The sequence below is a fragment of the Arctopsyche grandis genome, chromosome 10 (genome assembly GCF_051622035.1).
Source record: "Arctopsyche grandis isolate Sample6627 chromosome 10, ASM5162203v2, whole genome shotgun sequence".
In the NCBI taxonomy this organism is placed as follows: domain Eukaryota; kingdom Metazoa; phylum Arthropoda; class Insecta; order Trichoptera; family Hydropsychidae; genus Arctopsyche; species Arctopsyche grandis.
The window spans coordinates 6,422,332-6,439,339 of NC_135364.1; the positions used below are offsets into that span (position 1 = coordinate 6,422,332).

Genomic DNA, 17,008 nt, shown 5'->3' on the forward strand with positions numbered 1-17,008 from the left:
ATTATCATCCATTATTTATTATTTTAACTATGTTTTTGTAATTGTTCTTTTTTGTTTTCTTTATATTGCCACGTGGTGTTCACTGTACCTACTGTTTTATTTTATATTTTATTCTGTATGTTTGCCAATTTCAATAAATAAAAATAAAATATTGTATAAAAATGATTATACATAAATGCTATTTGAAATAGATGGAATGATTTAATCCAAATGGGTTTATTTGAAAAGATAGAATGAAGTTGAGAATGATGTTTATAAAAAAAATGTTTATAAATATATAAACAAAAGCAAATATTTAAAAACATTACCAACAAAAATATGTATGTTGGATCATTTTCAGTTGATTTTTCAAAGAAAAATCTGTTAAACAGAAATAATTTTACACAGTTTAAGTAATGTATTTGGTTGCAACTTTCTTAATTTGTCCCAGACGACTGTAAAAACTGATGATAGCCTTGACGCTACCTCTACTTGTTTTTTCTATTTGCAGTTACATAAGTTCAAAACAAATGTGACACAGTTTGAATTATTATTTCATATCCTATATAAAATCCAGAGTGTAAACGAATAAATGCATACAGTATGTTGCATGTTGAAAAACAAAACACACGTTATATTTGATTCTTACCTAATAGACAGACATATGAATAATTAATGGCCTCGGTGACAGATTTGACGTGTTGACATATTATAAATATGTATATGAACTAAACAAAGTTCATTAAACAGGAGCGTAAATATTTTTCTATGGAAATTTGAGAAGCGCTGATGTCCAATATAAGGTGTATCATCGTTTAAAATCTTCGTGAAAGCTTTTATACTTTGGGCATCGCATAAGGTGAGACAAATTTTGTAAGCACGTTGGTTTTAGTGGTGAAGTTGAAATCATCATTTCGACATGTTTATTATCGAATCAAATACAATTATGGGGTGTAGTCGAAATTAAATTAAAATAAAACCATCTATTGTTACCATATATATAAGTATAGTAATAGAAAATAAATAAATAATAGATAAAGTAAAAGAAAATATTTTTTTAATTGATGTGAAGCTTCTATTTAATTTCAAAAGAGTGATCTTCAGTATATTTTCTTTGATACAAATTTTTTTGAAGACTGAAGCTAGTGTTTGTCCCGTTTAATAGTGAATAAAGTCTACATAGAATTTAATAGTAATTTTAATTTAATAGCGAATAGAGTCTACAAAAAAATAGTGTTTTAAATAACGTGATATATATGTATATAAAAATATGAATTCCATTAAAAGAAGAATATATGTAAATAAATACTAAAATATTGATGAGTATGCTTTTATCAAAAGTTTTAAGTTATCCAGATGCTTCAAATTACTTTCGATGTTAATTTATTCGACTTTAAATTACATCTTATTTAAAATTTAAAAAATATTTTAATATTTTATGAATTGTGTATGAATTGTGCATGTATATTTTATTTCATTTTAATTTTTTAAAATCAATTTTAATTATTGGAGACGACAATATTCAAATCTTTATATAATTAGAGTGTAGATAAATATGGAGTGCTACAATATTCAATTAGTAAATATTAAAAAATAAATTATACAAATACACATGAAAATATCGCTTTAACAAAAGTTCAACAACTCTAAAAAATAAAGAATTAATATCATTAAGGGCATCATGGCAAGTCTTCTAACTATCGGGAAACTTTATATGATAATAATACACATAAAAATAAATATTGACTTAAGTAAATTTGGTTAACTTTTTTTTATAAATAGTGATTTATGTTTAAAAAAAATTATAGTATCTTTATTTATATAATAGTGGTCTTACCCGGCTTCACACGGTATTTGTAAAAAGCCATGTGAAACGTAAAGGAGGTATGTAATAAAAACCGCTTAACCCTTTGACTGCTACAACAACGATAAATCGTTGTTTTGAAATAGGCGAAGATTGCTACGACGATCGTTGTTGTTGTCATTAATTGTCGTATTTCAATACTTTCTTTGAGTCGCCAGCGCATCAGTGGCAAGAAACATTTTTTTTATATACGTATTTATATTTATTTTTCAATCATGCTTTATAAATATTTATCAATTTTTTAAATAAAAACTCTTCAATTTCGGGTTCATCATCAAAGTAAATTTCGGGTTCGTTGTCAATGTCATATAAGGAGTTATTACTTGGGAATTGATTATTGTCGATAAATTAATTTTCAGAATCAGTAGAGCTGCTGATTTGTCGAGTTCCTCGGCGAGGAGCTATTATTTCGCTTTCATCACTTTCACTGTCCGATATCATTTTGCAGAGTTAAAATAAATGGCAAAAAACATTAGAAATCCGCTTTCAATTATATAGGTCACGAGACGTCACGAATTCGTGCAATCAATCAAATGCAACTGAAATGCATACAAAATGTTTATGATACATGTTGAAAAATTATTTGATTATTAGAAACTTCGCATCCTTGTGTGTCTCGCTCACACGTACACAATTAAAACCAAGAAAGAAAGAGAGAAAGACCGCTACCTGTTTCGAATATATCGCATGTTGTAAGGATTCATCGATGTCTAAAAATAGATTGTTGAAAAAAATAGAGCGTCGGAAAACAATCGTCAAAACTTATTTAGTGTATATATGTAGGTATCTCTTTCGCACGCACGCATGTAAAAGCAAGACAGAAAGAGAGTGCACTGCTTCTTAAAAATGTATATAAAGTATTATAAAAATTACGAGCGTTCGGCGAAGTAAGTATGTAAAAAAAAATATTATATTTATTTTTTTTCAAAATAATTACAAATGTTAGCATTTTTCGCTTGGACATTGAAAAACCTCGTAGCAGCCAAAGGGTTAAACATCGCTAATCTAATAGGTAACAATAATTTGTTTTTTTTATTCCGGAACTGAAACGGGAATTCAGATCTGGAAATTAAACATGCATCCGGATCCGGAACTGAAACAGAAACCGAAAAGGGAATCGGTATCTGGAACTGAAACAGGAATCGGGATCCGGAACTGAAAAACGAATCTGAATCCAGAATTGAAAACCAAATCTGGATCCGGAACTGAAAAGGGAATCGAAATCGAAAACGATATCGGCATAGAAACTTTGATTTGTTCGATGACGGAACGGATTATACGAACCAATACTTACATACAAAGTCACTTTCGAAATTATATATTAAGATATCTTATTATATAAATAGTAAAACATCAAAATTAATGTGGCAACAAAGTGAAAAAATTCTGGTTGGGTTGATTTATTTAAATACAGTCCACCCTTATATGTTTATGACGCGTTGGATCGATTCAGAAAAATGGGCGTTAGAAATGTTATATATTATACATATACAAGAATCTGAAATTCAAATCGCATTCTACTTGCATTGGATTATAAAATATATTCTAAATAATTTCAACGCAGTTAATATTTCTTTTTCAAATTCTTGTTTCATAGCTATGTATTTTTCATTACATTTTCTAAATATACTGTTAAATAACATGTCACAATGATTGCTCTCACTGGGTCTGCGTTTAACGAACAAAAGCCGAAGTCAATAGTCATCCACCTGTTCCAACACATTTATTATACATTGTATTTAAGATTGATTCGTTTTGTCACGTTTACACTGTCGGCATATAAAAGTGTAGTCCACGTTGTTAATGTGCGCTTAAATTTGGGTTTCCATCTTTGGTGCAGTCACCATCCAAACCAGCGTCAGTGACATCTTTGGCAGATCAAGATGTCCAGGTTCTTACACCTGGCTGTGCTTGTAGTGGTGGTGTGCAGCGTAGCAGCCACGGTTATTCCTCAACCATCTTGTAATGGTGGTAAGTAAATGAGTGGTAGGAATAATACTCTTTATATCGCATGAAAAAATAATAAGAAATATTGAAGAGTAACCAAACGAATCATTTCAGCCTCCAAAGAATATCGAAGACCAACAAGGCCAACACCGAAACCATGCAATGATCAAACACCGAAACCATGCGATGAACCACCACCTCCACCTCGTAACTAATAATACATTTTTTACAAAATAAATACTTGATTGAGTATTAATAATTATAATTTTTAGCACCAAAATGCTCAAAGGCCAATGAAATATACATTTTGGCAACGACTGGTGAGGCTACCTGCGACGACTTGTCGCCTAGAGGTTGCGCTCCGGTCAAAGAATGCCGGTGTAGAGATGGATATGTGAGATACAATGGCAATTGTATTAAGCCGTGTGATTGCCGTAAGTTAATAAATAGCTAAAGCTAATTGAAGAACGGTTGGAAAATTGAAGGTTTGACTGAAATAATATTTAAATTGCAGCCGTCAAGTGTAAGGATCCAAATGAAGAGTACGTTTTGGCTAGAACTGGCGAACCCACTTGTGATAATCCAAATCCATACTCATGCGTTCCAGTCACTGAATGCCGGTGTAAAAGTGGATATGTAAGAGATAGGGGAGTTTGCATCAAACAGAAATACTGCCGTAAGTGTTGAATGTCATTATTTAATTACACTGTTCGACAAATGACGACTTTTTTTGGTTCAGAGACGAGATATGACTTTTATTATAGATATATACCCAGTAAATACGAATCTGGTAATAAAAAATGTTGATTGGCTCGAGATTCGGATATATATGTGTTTTTTAAATCGCGCGATTTTTCTATATCTTGGTGTTGTTAGGTCGATGTCTCAAAATCTGTCAATTTCCTGCTCAAAATAAATATTGAAATCTATAGTCGGGTATTTTATCTTTTGTTAGTAGTACTTTTCAGCTTTCAAATCTCTCTAAGTAGTTGTCTAGTTCAAATCAAAAGTCAAAAGTATGTATTTTCACTTGAGATTTTTTCCCACTATTAATACTATTTTATATTGAGTTTTTTTCTATTGAAACATATTTATTGAGATAGTGTTCTGGCCACACTATTTTTTCTCTTCGTTTAAAAGGGTTAATTGGAAATGTGCTGAACTTTAAATTGGTAAATTTGCGAATAAAAAGCTCGTACTGGTATGTACATCACTGGTATGTATATTTACTCGGGTTTGGTGCATCCCCTCTAAAATCGCCAGATTAACAGAACGGCAGCTTTAAACGTAATTCTCGTTTTCTCGAATGATAGATTTCACATCAGATGACGAGTAACCTTTCGATGTGCACAGATGCAATTATTAAAATTGAGTTGGATCTTTCTGGCGAGTTTAATAAGGCAAGATTCGAATTACTTATCGAATCTTGCCTTATTAAACTCGCCTGAAAGATCCAACTAAATTTTAATAATAACCATTTTAATAATTGCATCTGTGCACATCGAAAGGTTACCCGTCATCTGATGTGCAATCTATCATTCGAGAAGATGAGAATTGCATTTAAAGCAGCCGTCCGTTAATCTGTCGTTCAATTTGTCTGACGATTTTAGAGCGGATGCACCGCATCCATTTACTTGTATTTACACGAATCTGAATTGAATTAATAGGGATAATATATTAAATTATATTTATATGAGAATTAAATAAAATTGCACTTAGAAAATTCATATTTCGACTATTCTTGTGGATATATCTATAATATTTACACATGTGTACATATATTTCATAATATATTTTACATTTACAGCAATCAAGTGCAAAGATGTCAACGAAGAAGTCGTATTGGCTAAATACAGTGAACCAAGCTGTGACGAGCCAACGACCAAAGAAATCACCCCAGTCGAAGAATGCCGTTGCAGGAGTGGATATGTTAGATACAACGGAAAATGTGTTCTACCAATTGAGTGCCGTATGTTTATCAAACAATAGTTTGTCATTATTGTCACGTATACATTCTGATTCATTTATTATATATGTATGTACAGCATCCAAGTGTACCAATATGTTTGAGGAATATGTTACTGCTAATATGAGCGAACCAACATGCAGCAAGCCAGTAGCAGTGCCAATTGCCTGGGTCAAGGAATGTAGATGCGCTCAAGGATTCGTCCGAGACAACGGAAAATGCATCTTGCCAATCACTTGCTGTAAGCAATATACAGAATTTTAGTCCATATGTACATATATACACTTTTCAATAATATGGGATTCGTTATATATAATATTTTTTTACTTACAGCATGCCCCGTAAATGAAATGTACATCACAGCCATATTCAGTGAACGCACTTGCGACAATCAAACACCTAAACCAATCGATCCCCCAGTCAGTGGTTGTCAATGCACTGGTGCATACGTTAGAGAAAATGGCAAATGTATTTTGCCAAGTGATTGCCGTGAGTATTGCAAAATTAAAAATAAATATACCGTTGTTCTAAAAGAAAAATATAATCAATGCATCGGATGTACGAAATAGATTTAATGCTGCACAAAATAATAAGGTTCCTGCATATTTTAAAAAGTTTGAGAACATTTTGATTTCGACTTATTTTTTGGGAAGGCATCAACAATGTGACAACTAGTAAAGCTGTTCGCTTGGTGTAAACACACCATTAGAATATGGGTTCATATGTTGCTAATTTGACATACTTATTAGTACCAATATTATTACTATTACTACTAATTGGGGAATACTAAATATTCATCGAAGAATATTTGTATTATTTATATGCATTGTAAATTTATTCCTTGAAATGGTCCAGTTCGAAATCTTGATAAGCTTAATTTTGATTTAAAATTGATTGGGCAAGAAAAAATTTTAGGGCATTTTAGAGTTACCAGAGTTGTGCTCAAAGACAGTATTGGAATTAATAGACGTTTTTTCTATTGATTGTGATATTTCATTGGATTAGAATATTTTTTATTAATTATCTAGCAAATTTTAAAAGTCAAAAATATATATACATATATTTTTTACCTAATTTTCCCCATGCGTTTATTTGGCCAATATATAAGGACTAGTTTTATATTTCAATATTTTTTCTAAGCATGCTAATTCAAGTGGTAAATGATTCCAATACTTACTTTGATCACAGTAATACTATATTTTGATGTTAAGACTGTAAAAGCTAAAAAACTGTAAATAATTGCGTAATTTGTATGCGCTTATATCTCATAAATGAGGGCGAACTACAAAAATCATTATCTTATTCGAATTCAGTAGGTCAAACTTAATAAAGATTGATTGGCTCCACTGTGGTAATTTTCAATGGATAATAATTTATAGAGTACAATATTTATTTTATTTATTTTATGATCAACTTCACAGCTATCAAATGCGCTGATCCAAATGAAGAATACATCAACGCCATTTTCAGTGAAATGACATGCAGTGAACAAGTGCAACGATCCATCTCTCCAGTCAAGGAGTGTCGTTGCAAACCTGGCTATTTGAGAGACAGTGGAAAGTGTGTTCTTCCATCGACTTGCCGTGAGAGCACTTTTAAACCATTTGGATCGTATTTATGTTTCATCGGTCTGATTTTATACATTTAATCCACATTTCCAGCCGTGGTATGTCCCGACCCAATGGAAGAGTACGTTCAAGTCACTTTGAGTGAGCCAAGCTGTGCCAATCCAAGATCATACCCAGTCCAACCGACTAAAGAGTGCCGATGCAGATCTGGATTTTTGAGAAACAACGGAAGATGCATTATTCCAAATCTCTGCCGTGAGTATAATAATGCTTTTACGCTTACATAACGACATAATTCAAGTATGTAATATTGAATTTGCAACTCATACAGCTTGCAGTAATGTCAACGAAGAGTTCGCAACTTCAAATCTCAGCGAACCAACTTGTACTGATTCCTTACCAAAGATCGTTCCAGAAGTTATTGGATGTCGATGCAAAAATGGTTACGTAAGAGATGGTGGCGTGTGTATTCCACCTAGCGAATGTCGTAAGTATTTTTTCATATTATTTAAAAAAAATAGCTTCTTTGTTTAGTCTCTGTTACCATTTGGTTGTCAGCACCTGATCATACAAGAGTTGATATTTTAATCAGTACTGCCTTTTACAGCACCAATTTGCACTGAAAATGAAGAATATGTCATGTCATTGTTCAGCGAGCCAACATGTATCGATACCGTACTTAGACCAGTTACTCCAGTTAAAGAATGCCGTTGCAAACCTGGATTAGTTAGAAACAACGGAAAATGCGTTACCCAAAGTGAATGCCGTAAGTTGGAACAGGCAAATATGTATTATGACAAAATCAATCAATGCTAAGATTGTTGTGTCTTACTTTCGATATCATTCCAGCTGTCCAGTGTCCAGATTCAAACGAAGAATACGTCATATCTCAATACAGCGAACCAACCTGCACCAACACTATTCCTTCACTAATTGTAACAGTACAGGAATGCCGTTGTAAGAATGGATATGTCAGGGATAGTGGAAGATGCATCCTGCCAAATTCTTGCCGTAAGTATTATCGCACGACTTTCAATTCTGATAATTGTAATTGATTATATGTATCTAGCGTTTTTCTTTATACAGCTGTAATATGTCCTGATGAAAACGAGGAGTACGTGACATGTTTGTTCAGCGAACCATCATGTGTTGATCGAGTACCAAAAACGATCACACCTTCTCAAGAATGCCGGTGCAAGCCAGGATATTTGAGAGACAATGGAAAATGCGTTAGAGTAACAGATTGTCGTAAGTATTTCATGTTTTTACTTTACCTATGTATATACATATATGTACGTAGTAACAATATATCAAGTTTTGTGATCGTGCCAAAAATTCTACTTTGAGATTTTGACTAATTCAAACTCGGAATCGATCATTGATCACGATTTAACAGTCTAAAACAAAGAGTGTGTGCTAATATAATATTTTAGAATGTGTGTTTGTGCATTTTGGAGATTTTTTGAACACGCTAGTCCTAGAAAACCGAAACTTGGTATCAAATACTGAAATGCTTATCGACACGACGTAATTTTTTTTTCAAATTTTTAAGTTGGATATTAGTGGTACGTAACCTTATAGGTGTCCTCTTTTTAAAGTTTTGGATTCAATTATTTAAGCCACGTAACGGATCGGATTCAATTTTTTTTACGTGTAATAGAAATGATACATTCAAATATTTTAAATATTTTTAGCTCAACCGGAAGTTCTCTACAGTACTTTTATTCTAAAGAATCGAAATTTTGTATGTTTTTATCAGAAAATTTTCAGTATATTAAACCGAAATTTCATATCTAGAAGTTTTAGTTTAATACCATGTAGCATATTAAATTTAGTGAAGATGCGTCAACCGTCAATGGTAGTTTACTCTTGTTTAATTTTTCTTCCACTATTTTTTTCGATTCTTTGAATATATGTGCAGTTTGAAAAAAAAATCCAGTATAATTCTTGTATCAATGTTATGTAATTAAAAAAATAATCAATAAGTTTGATCAACCGAAAGTGGGTGTTTTCACTGTTAGAAAAGTCAAAAATGTTGTGATCGAGTTGAAAATTTGAACTACTGAACATATCGAGTTGAAATTTATATTTGAATTCTTTATGTACTTAGACTTGATAAGGTTATGGATAAAATTCGTAAACCGAAAGTAGTAATTAAATAATAAATAAAAATTGAATAAAATTCGACTACGGGAAGTAAAACTTTTGGGTAGCTGAAAGTCGAAAATATTTGATTCCCTAGATTAGCGCTCTAACGAGAATGTTTTTATAGCCGCATTTCAGTCATTATCCAATTTTGTTTTTGACAATTCTTATTTTACCCAAATTTATATGAAGGTTGGTGACAACCGATGTTTTTTTTATCATTGAATTACATATTTGCTTTGAGAACATTGGTCCTTATACATTTGATGCAACACTGCATATTGACTGCAATTCAAAAGGCCTACTAGTAATTTTCTTACGAAGTATTTTTGGTCTATTCAACTTGGCTATTCTATTTTTCTGATTATCATGTATTTTGTGTTTTTAGCCGTAGTTTGCTCCGATTCAAATGCTGAATACGTGTTGGCACAATTGAGCGAACCAACTTGTGCAAATCCAACTCCATTTTCGATCGCTCCTATTAAAGAGTGCCGTTGCAAAGCTGGATACGTCAAATATAATGGAAAATGCGTATTGCCTACCGACTGTCGTAAGTTTGAAAAGTGTGTGAAACATCTGTACAAAGACTTATGCACGACTGATTGTTTGTTTTTTTTTTATATTTTTGATATTATAGCCGCAGTATGTCGCGATCCAAACGAAGAAAATGTTCTTACATACTTTTCTGAGCCAACTTGCGCAAATCAAATACCAACATACATGTCAGTACCAGTTCAAGAATGCCGATGCAAAGCTGGATATGTCAGGGAAAATGGAAAATGCATTATGCCGTCCACTTGCCGTAAGTAAAATAATTGGCTATTTTTCATAAAAAAAGCTATACATATGTATAGGGTAATGATGGGGATACAAATTATTTTTTGTTTAAATTATAAAGTATCTTCTTGAATACATATATAAGTATTCTAATATACACTATATAAAAATTTAAATATTTAAAAAAATATCTCTAGATACTTCATAGCAGATGCGACTGGTAAGATTTTCTATATGTAAGGCGCAGACGTACAGAATTGTACGGCACGACATGCCTAGGTAGACTCCAGCTGTGAACGGGCGTGCCTTATTTAATTGTTAATTCGTACGACTTTATTATTTCAACGAGTTTTTGCTTCATTTCTTCAAATATGGGAATCACCGTTATCGATCACTTTCAAACCTATGTCAATTCAAAGAAAACACTTCAAGGAGTGAGTTTTAGACTTGAAATTATCAGACGTGCTAGTATTTTTTGCGTGTGCAAAACAATAATAAAATGGTGTCCAGTCAAAAGCGCTCGCTACAAAAGTGCCCAGACGTAACCGCCCCGACGTAACCGTGAGACGTAAAAACTAAGAGAGACAAAACCACGCGCAGAAAAACCACTCCAGCAAAAAGCGCTGGCGACAAAGCCGCGCCAGAATATATGACAAAATTAAAATATCGAATTTGACTTTGTTTGTAGTATTTAAGCGATTTGGTATTAAAAAAAATAAAAATATTATAATTAAGGAAAGGCGGTCAGTATGCTTTTGCCCAAAAAATGGGTTTACTATTGTCAATTTCTATTGTGAACCCTTTTTTTGCTCTCTAGCTTTGTAGGACAATAGTAATTGACAGTAGTTAACCCTTTTTCTTGGGAAATGGAAAATTATTTATGTGGGATTTTCCGCTTTCGACATTAAATAACGCATCGGGCCGCCTTGTACAAACATGTACATATGTAAATTGAGGGGCGAAATTGATATTTGTTTTGTGGTGGGGCGGTTTAGTCTCGCACGTGTTTGGCGCTATGTCGGGGCGCTTTATTCTCTCGCGCCAAAGTCTCGGTGCAAAAAGAAGAACACGCGCCACGTACCACTCTGTGTGTCTGCGCCTTTAATAAGTAAAAAAATATTAAACAAAACAAATATATATATATACATACACATTAAAGTTTTTATATAAGAACACGACAATCTCAATCTGCAGGCGATAGCTGAATGTACTGCTAGTATTTATAATATTTCAAATATATTGAAAATGATTTCGTTTTATAGCTGTCGTCTGTAATGATCCTTTCGAAGAATATATTATCACAATGTACAGTGAACTCACGTGTGTCGAAAGCATACCCAATGCTTTGAACTCACCAATCCAAGAGTGTCGATGCAAGAGCGGTTATGTGAGAGATAACGGCATATGCGTATTGCCGACGTCATGTCGTAAGTTTGTTTGTAACAGGAATTCACATAATTGAAATTAAAGCTAATTATAAATAATAATTAAACCTTAAAATAATAAAATATTTATAGACTTCACTTCATTTTACTAGGCAGTAGGCAAATGCGGATTCTAATTGGTCGATGACTTGATATTTGTTATGAAATTTGCACACACGTCAAATAACGTCAGTTTATTATATGAGACAATAGCGCGTTTATTTACAAAAACGTTTCTTAATGTAAAGTGAGTAATTGTTTATCAGATCTTGGGTGTAAAATCTCGGTAGAAATCGAAAGGTCAATTCGATATTCTAGATTATTTCTATTTCTATTCTAGATATAGAACATATGTAGTTGGTAAGCTCTCGATGCTTTTAAAAACTCTTGTCAATTTGCTAGCTTTATCTGACAATAAAAACCATTCTTAATTAAACTTCATTACATAGTTCAAATAGTACAAATGTTCGACGACCTAAATCGAGTTTAAAATTATATTGACTTTTAATATGATTTAAATGGTACCCTGACTTAAGTGTGAGAGAGAAAACCGCGCCAGAAAAAAAGCGCTCGATCTTGCTGTCGAGCGCTTTTTGCCGGCACAGTTTTATCACCGCGCGGTTTTGTCTCTCACTGTCTTGACGCCTCGCGGCTATGTCGGGGCGATTACGTCAGCGCAATTACGTTAGAGTGGTTTTTTCCGGGCGATTTTGACACCGATGTTAACAGTTCTATGATTATTCCTCACAACAGGATAAGGGATTATGAAGTTATTAGGAAATTATTAGGAAATTAAACGGACAGCACGGAACTGTAAAATCTCAAGTGATGAGACGCTTGGCCATAACATCGATATTTCGATCGACAATGATATCGATAACATTCATTATTAACACTTTGAGTGAACTAAAAATAAATATGAGAGATAACGAGAACCTATAATGCAAATTTTATAAAAAAAAGTGAAAAAAGAAAAAGTTATAGGCGTTTAAACTATTAAAATCTGACATGGCCAGATGACGGTGAAAAGTAAGAAGGGGCCAAAAAAAAGCGCTCAATAAACGTTAAGAAGAAATACAAAGTATTTTCAAACGTTTACAATATGATATTTTTTCACCATCGTAATGGTGGATGACACTTCCAATTATATTGATGATCAAGATGAGCAAAATGGAAAAGTATGAAAACCCTCGGATAAGATCCAAAATTTTCCTTAATGGTGATCGTAAGTGAATAGTAATCATCTTCAATTTTGATAAAAACTTGAATTCAGAATTCAGTGAGCTTAGACCAGACGAAGAGTGAAAGTGAATCGCAGAAGCGACACTTGTCGCGCTTGTATTAGAAAGTTCGGCAACTTCCGCTTGGCCTCTGACGGTTCACGTATTTATTTTTGCCTACTGCCTAGTTAAGATCACCGTTCATAGCTCCATACAAGCAACATCAGATAATTAATTATAAGCTGTACATTTGAATTTTGTAGCTGTTATATGCAACGATCCATTCGAAGAGTATTTAATCACTTCGTATAGTGAGCCGACGTGTGTGGAACAGATTCCAAGATCGTTGCCCGTGCCAGTGCAAGAGTGTCGTTGTAAAGTCGGTTATTTGAGAAGCGACGGAAAATGCATACTGTCGTCTCTATGTCGTAAGTTTGTTTTGACAGGATTATGCAGACTATTATCTATTATCATATAATCCGAAATTAAATTTGGATAGCCAATGTTTTGCCAAGATGGTCTGTTTTATAAACAGTGTGTGTGTGTGCCTTTCAAAATATCCTTGTTTGCATTTCAGCCGCCGTATGCTCCGATCCCAATGAAGAGTACATATTGGCATTTGTTGGTGAATTGACATGCGATAGTCAATTACCAGCACCATGCTCACCTGTCAAGGAATGCCGCTGCAAAGCTGGATACGTCAGATACAATGGCAACTGCGTACAATTGAGCGCATGTCGTTAGTATTTTTTTTTATTTTTTTTTTTATTGAAATAAGCGTTTTAAATAAATATTTTTTTGAATTAAAACTTATTATGATAAATTCGAGATTTATTTCAGGAATTTTATTTTTTTCGCAATTTAAAATTTCCAGAATCCTTTTGGAAATCAGTATTTTTTTTTTTAATTTCAAGTTATTTAGATTTAAGTATTTTAATTTTTTTAAAGTACCTCAATTTTTTTGATATATTCTGCTCATTGAATAATAATGTAAAAGTTTTTTTTAAATGTGTCGACCATGGTTTAATTTAAGATGAATTATATTCGATGTGTACTCCATTGTGTAATATTGGTTTTTGTATTTTTCGGGTCAGAGAGTTTTATTTCATTGGTTAGAATTTATATAGTGATTAGAATTTATTTTAATATGTTTGTGGTCAGAATTTATATAAAATTGGTTAGAATTATATAACTTTGGTTAGAATTTATATAACACTGGTCAGAATTTATATCAAACCGTCACAATATATAGGCCAGAATACCTACCTATAAATGGCCAAAATAAATATTATATGGTCAGAATTTATACTGATTGGTAAGAAATTACATCAAATGAACCGCCACCACTAGGACTTTGTCTTTGAATGAACTATCGCTGATATACATAACCTTGGGCATTCTCTCATCCTGGATACGATTCATTTCACTAAAAGACGCTTAGTTACCAGTTGGAATTATTACGTTTCAACTATTAATAAATACTATTTTTTTTACTTAATACACTGCTAAGCTAATTTTTGAATTTCATTAATAACCAAATTATAAACATTATTTTTGAACATTTTGACCATTTGAAATTTATTTCAAATAAGAGTAGGTGGCTTATTTGGTAGGAACCATTTCAACAATGAAATCAGATAAATTGAAAAACGATTGACCTGGAGTCAGATACATATAATCAAGGTCTGGCCAGCAACACTAGATCAGGGATCGAACCCGTGACCCTAAAGTTGCTAGTATTATACGTTAACTACTGAGCTATGTTGATGTATAGATACATATGTACTATGTATTGGAATATTTTTTTTTATTGGAAACGCGTTGTTGCGATCTTGAAAGAAGTCAAAGCTCCTCTCTTTATATTGTATATTTTATTTTTCTAATCTTGATTGAAAGCTATTGGGGCTCAATAACATCAAGAAAATTTAATCATCTAAAATATGTCCGCAATTCAGCTTCCAGATGCGGCGATCCAAATGAAGAATATATCACAACAATGTACGAAGAAAGAACATGCGCCAATCCAAATCCATCCATTTGTTCAACAGTCACAGAATGCCGTTGCAGAATGGGAATGCTCAGAAGTAATGGAAAGTGTATAATGCCAAGTGAATGCCGTAAGTACTGTTCAATAAATCAACTGTTGAATATTATTCTAGATTGAAATTAAATGAATTGTGATTTTAGCATGTGGTCCAAACGAGGTCTACAGTCTTCAAAGCCCAGTTGAAGCAGAGAGCTGTAGCAACCTTGGTAAACCACGTTGTCCTGATACCAAACCAGGATGCATGTGTATCAACGATTATGTCAGAGACTGCTCGAACAAATGCATTCCAAAATGCGACTGTCCAAGGCAACCCTATGGCTATTAGACGACGTGATGTGTGAATTCTTGTCTGCTTGTGTAAATAAAGAATTAATCATATGTAGTTTTTGCTTTATTTGATTGATGCGTACCAAATATTACGAATGCGTGTACTGTGAATATTTTTTCGTATAATTTTGTATAATATTACATATGTTATAGTATGTAGGTGTAAAATGTTTTAATAAGACTGATCAAAATGTATGAGATATTTAATGGGTGGTTTTTGAAAGTAGGAAAATCGATATAATAGAATATTTCAACTTAAATCATGTACATACGAATTTGCATGAAATTTGAATTTTGAACTTTTAGCGTAGCTTCAAAGAAGCAATATGCTAAATTGTTTCTCATAAATAAATAAAGATAATAGAGGTTGTGCATAAATGTCAATGGAAAAATGGTGGAATAATGACTGAGAATGAATGAATAATAATGATGGAATAATGAATGAGAATGAATGAATAATAATGGATAATGAATGAGAATGGATTTGAACTAATTGACTAAACTATGCTTATATTATATTTTAAATGAAATAAGATAATATAATAGTCATTTTAAATTTGACGACCTTTTCATATAAAGAAGCTTCTAATAAACAAATGTTTTCCAATACATTAAGTATAGCCAGCAGTATAGCCCGCTGGTTGGGTTAATGCTAAACACTGAGAGGTTCCCGGGTTCAAACCCTGGGGTTATCTCGATTGAAGAGAATTTATTTGGAGTAGATCTGCAGTGCTGCTGATCAGACTTGAATATTTGTGACTCCAAGTATATCATTCCCTATCAGAGTTTGCCAATTTATCTGATTTTATCGTTGAATTGGTTCCTTATCAAATTGGAAAATTGCAAATTTAAAATTTACAATCTATAAATATAAGTTTAATACCATAGGTGTCACCTAGGAGCAACCTGTAATGCAACCTACAATGGTAAAGATATAAACTTTTCGTTTAAAATTGTAATGTAACGTGGGAACATGGAAGAGATTATCTAATATCTAATTGTATTTGTGGGTAAATTATGCTAACGGGACTTAGTTAGTGCCCGAACAAAGGATACGCTGGAGTTCTCACAGACCTGGGTGATTGCGTGCGTTAACAATAGACTCGCCAGGGTAGACCTTTACGTGTTTAGAAAATAGACACATTAATGGATCGGGGAAGCTGTGCTGTGCAACTTGTCCTTTATAAGGAGGTACACACGGCAGATCAAATATTTTGGAGTGAGCGGTGGTTTTGTGTGGACCTTCTGAATCATTGAATAAATGCTGTGAAGCGACTTTGGCCTTTCATTTGGAACTTGAACCCACCCCTACGCAACAGTAACAAACTTCAGTGGGACACTAAAAAGGTTGCCCCTTGTCTCTATTATTAAAAATACCCCATAAACAAAACCTGTGTATTTTTTCCCAAAACTAACTACAGTTTTGTTATGTACAGGAATATCTTTAAAGAATATTGCTTAAACAAATCGAAATTAATGAAAAAGGAAGATCAAAATGCCTTGACAGTCAAAGGGTTACCACATACGTATATCCATGTGCACCAATTACTAGTCCTTAATTATTCATAATATGAACGATATCGAAGAATTGATTGCGTTTTCAAATATCTGTGTAAATAATTTTGATTAACAACTGTGTGCTTTGTTGACACGTGTGTGGTTTCTCTGTTGAGGGTTATTTATTATTATATTAAACATTAATCATTTGCCGTGTAATTTATGGAGGTGAAAATAGGCAAGCACG

At 32.8% G+C, this 17,008-nt stretch overlaps 1 protein-coding gene across 9 annotated transcripts; it reads left to right on the forward strand.

Annotated features, from left to right (window-relative positions):
- The first annotated feature begins 575 nt into the window (after window positions 1–575).
- Window positions 576–16,540, forward strand: LOC143917572 (zonadhesin-like). Of its 9 annotated transcripts, none has more exons than XM_077439114.1 (21): window positions 719–838; window positions 3,684–3,814; window positions 3,905–3,997; window positions 4,063–4,224; window positions 4,305–4,466; window positions 5,598–5,759; window positions 5,836–5,997; window positions 6,090–6,245; window positions 7,178–7,339; window positions 7,418–7,579; window positions 7,656–7,811; window positions 7,932–8,090; window positions 8,174–8,335; window positions 8,411–8,572; window positions 9,858–10,019; window positions 10,107–10,271; window positions 11,509–11,673; window positions 13,154–13,318; window positions 13,468–13,629; window positions 14,846–15,007; window positions 15,078–16,540. In XM_077439114.1, the coding sequence occupies exons 2-21, from the start codon at window positions 3,727–3,729 to the stop codon at window positions 15,260–15,262; spliced, it is 3,114 nt and encodes a 1,037-aa protein (XP_077295240.1). In that variant the 5' UTR covers window positions 719–838; window positions 3,684–3,726; the 3' UTR covers window positions 15,263–16,540. The 9 variants fall into 9 exon arrangements, with proteins under 9 accessions (XP_077295243.1, XP_077295240.1, XP_077295246.1 ...); XM_077439115.1 differs by having other exon boundaries at window positions 720–852; XM_077439113.1 differs by lacking the exon at window positions 719–838 and having other exon boundaries at window positions 2,832–3,814.
- The last annotated feature ends 468 nt before the right edge of the window (window positions 16,541–17,008 follow it).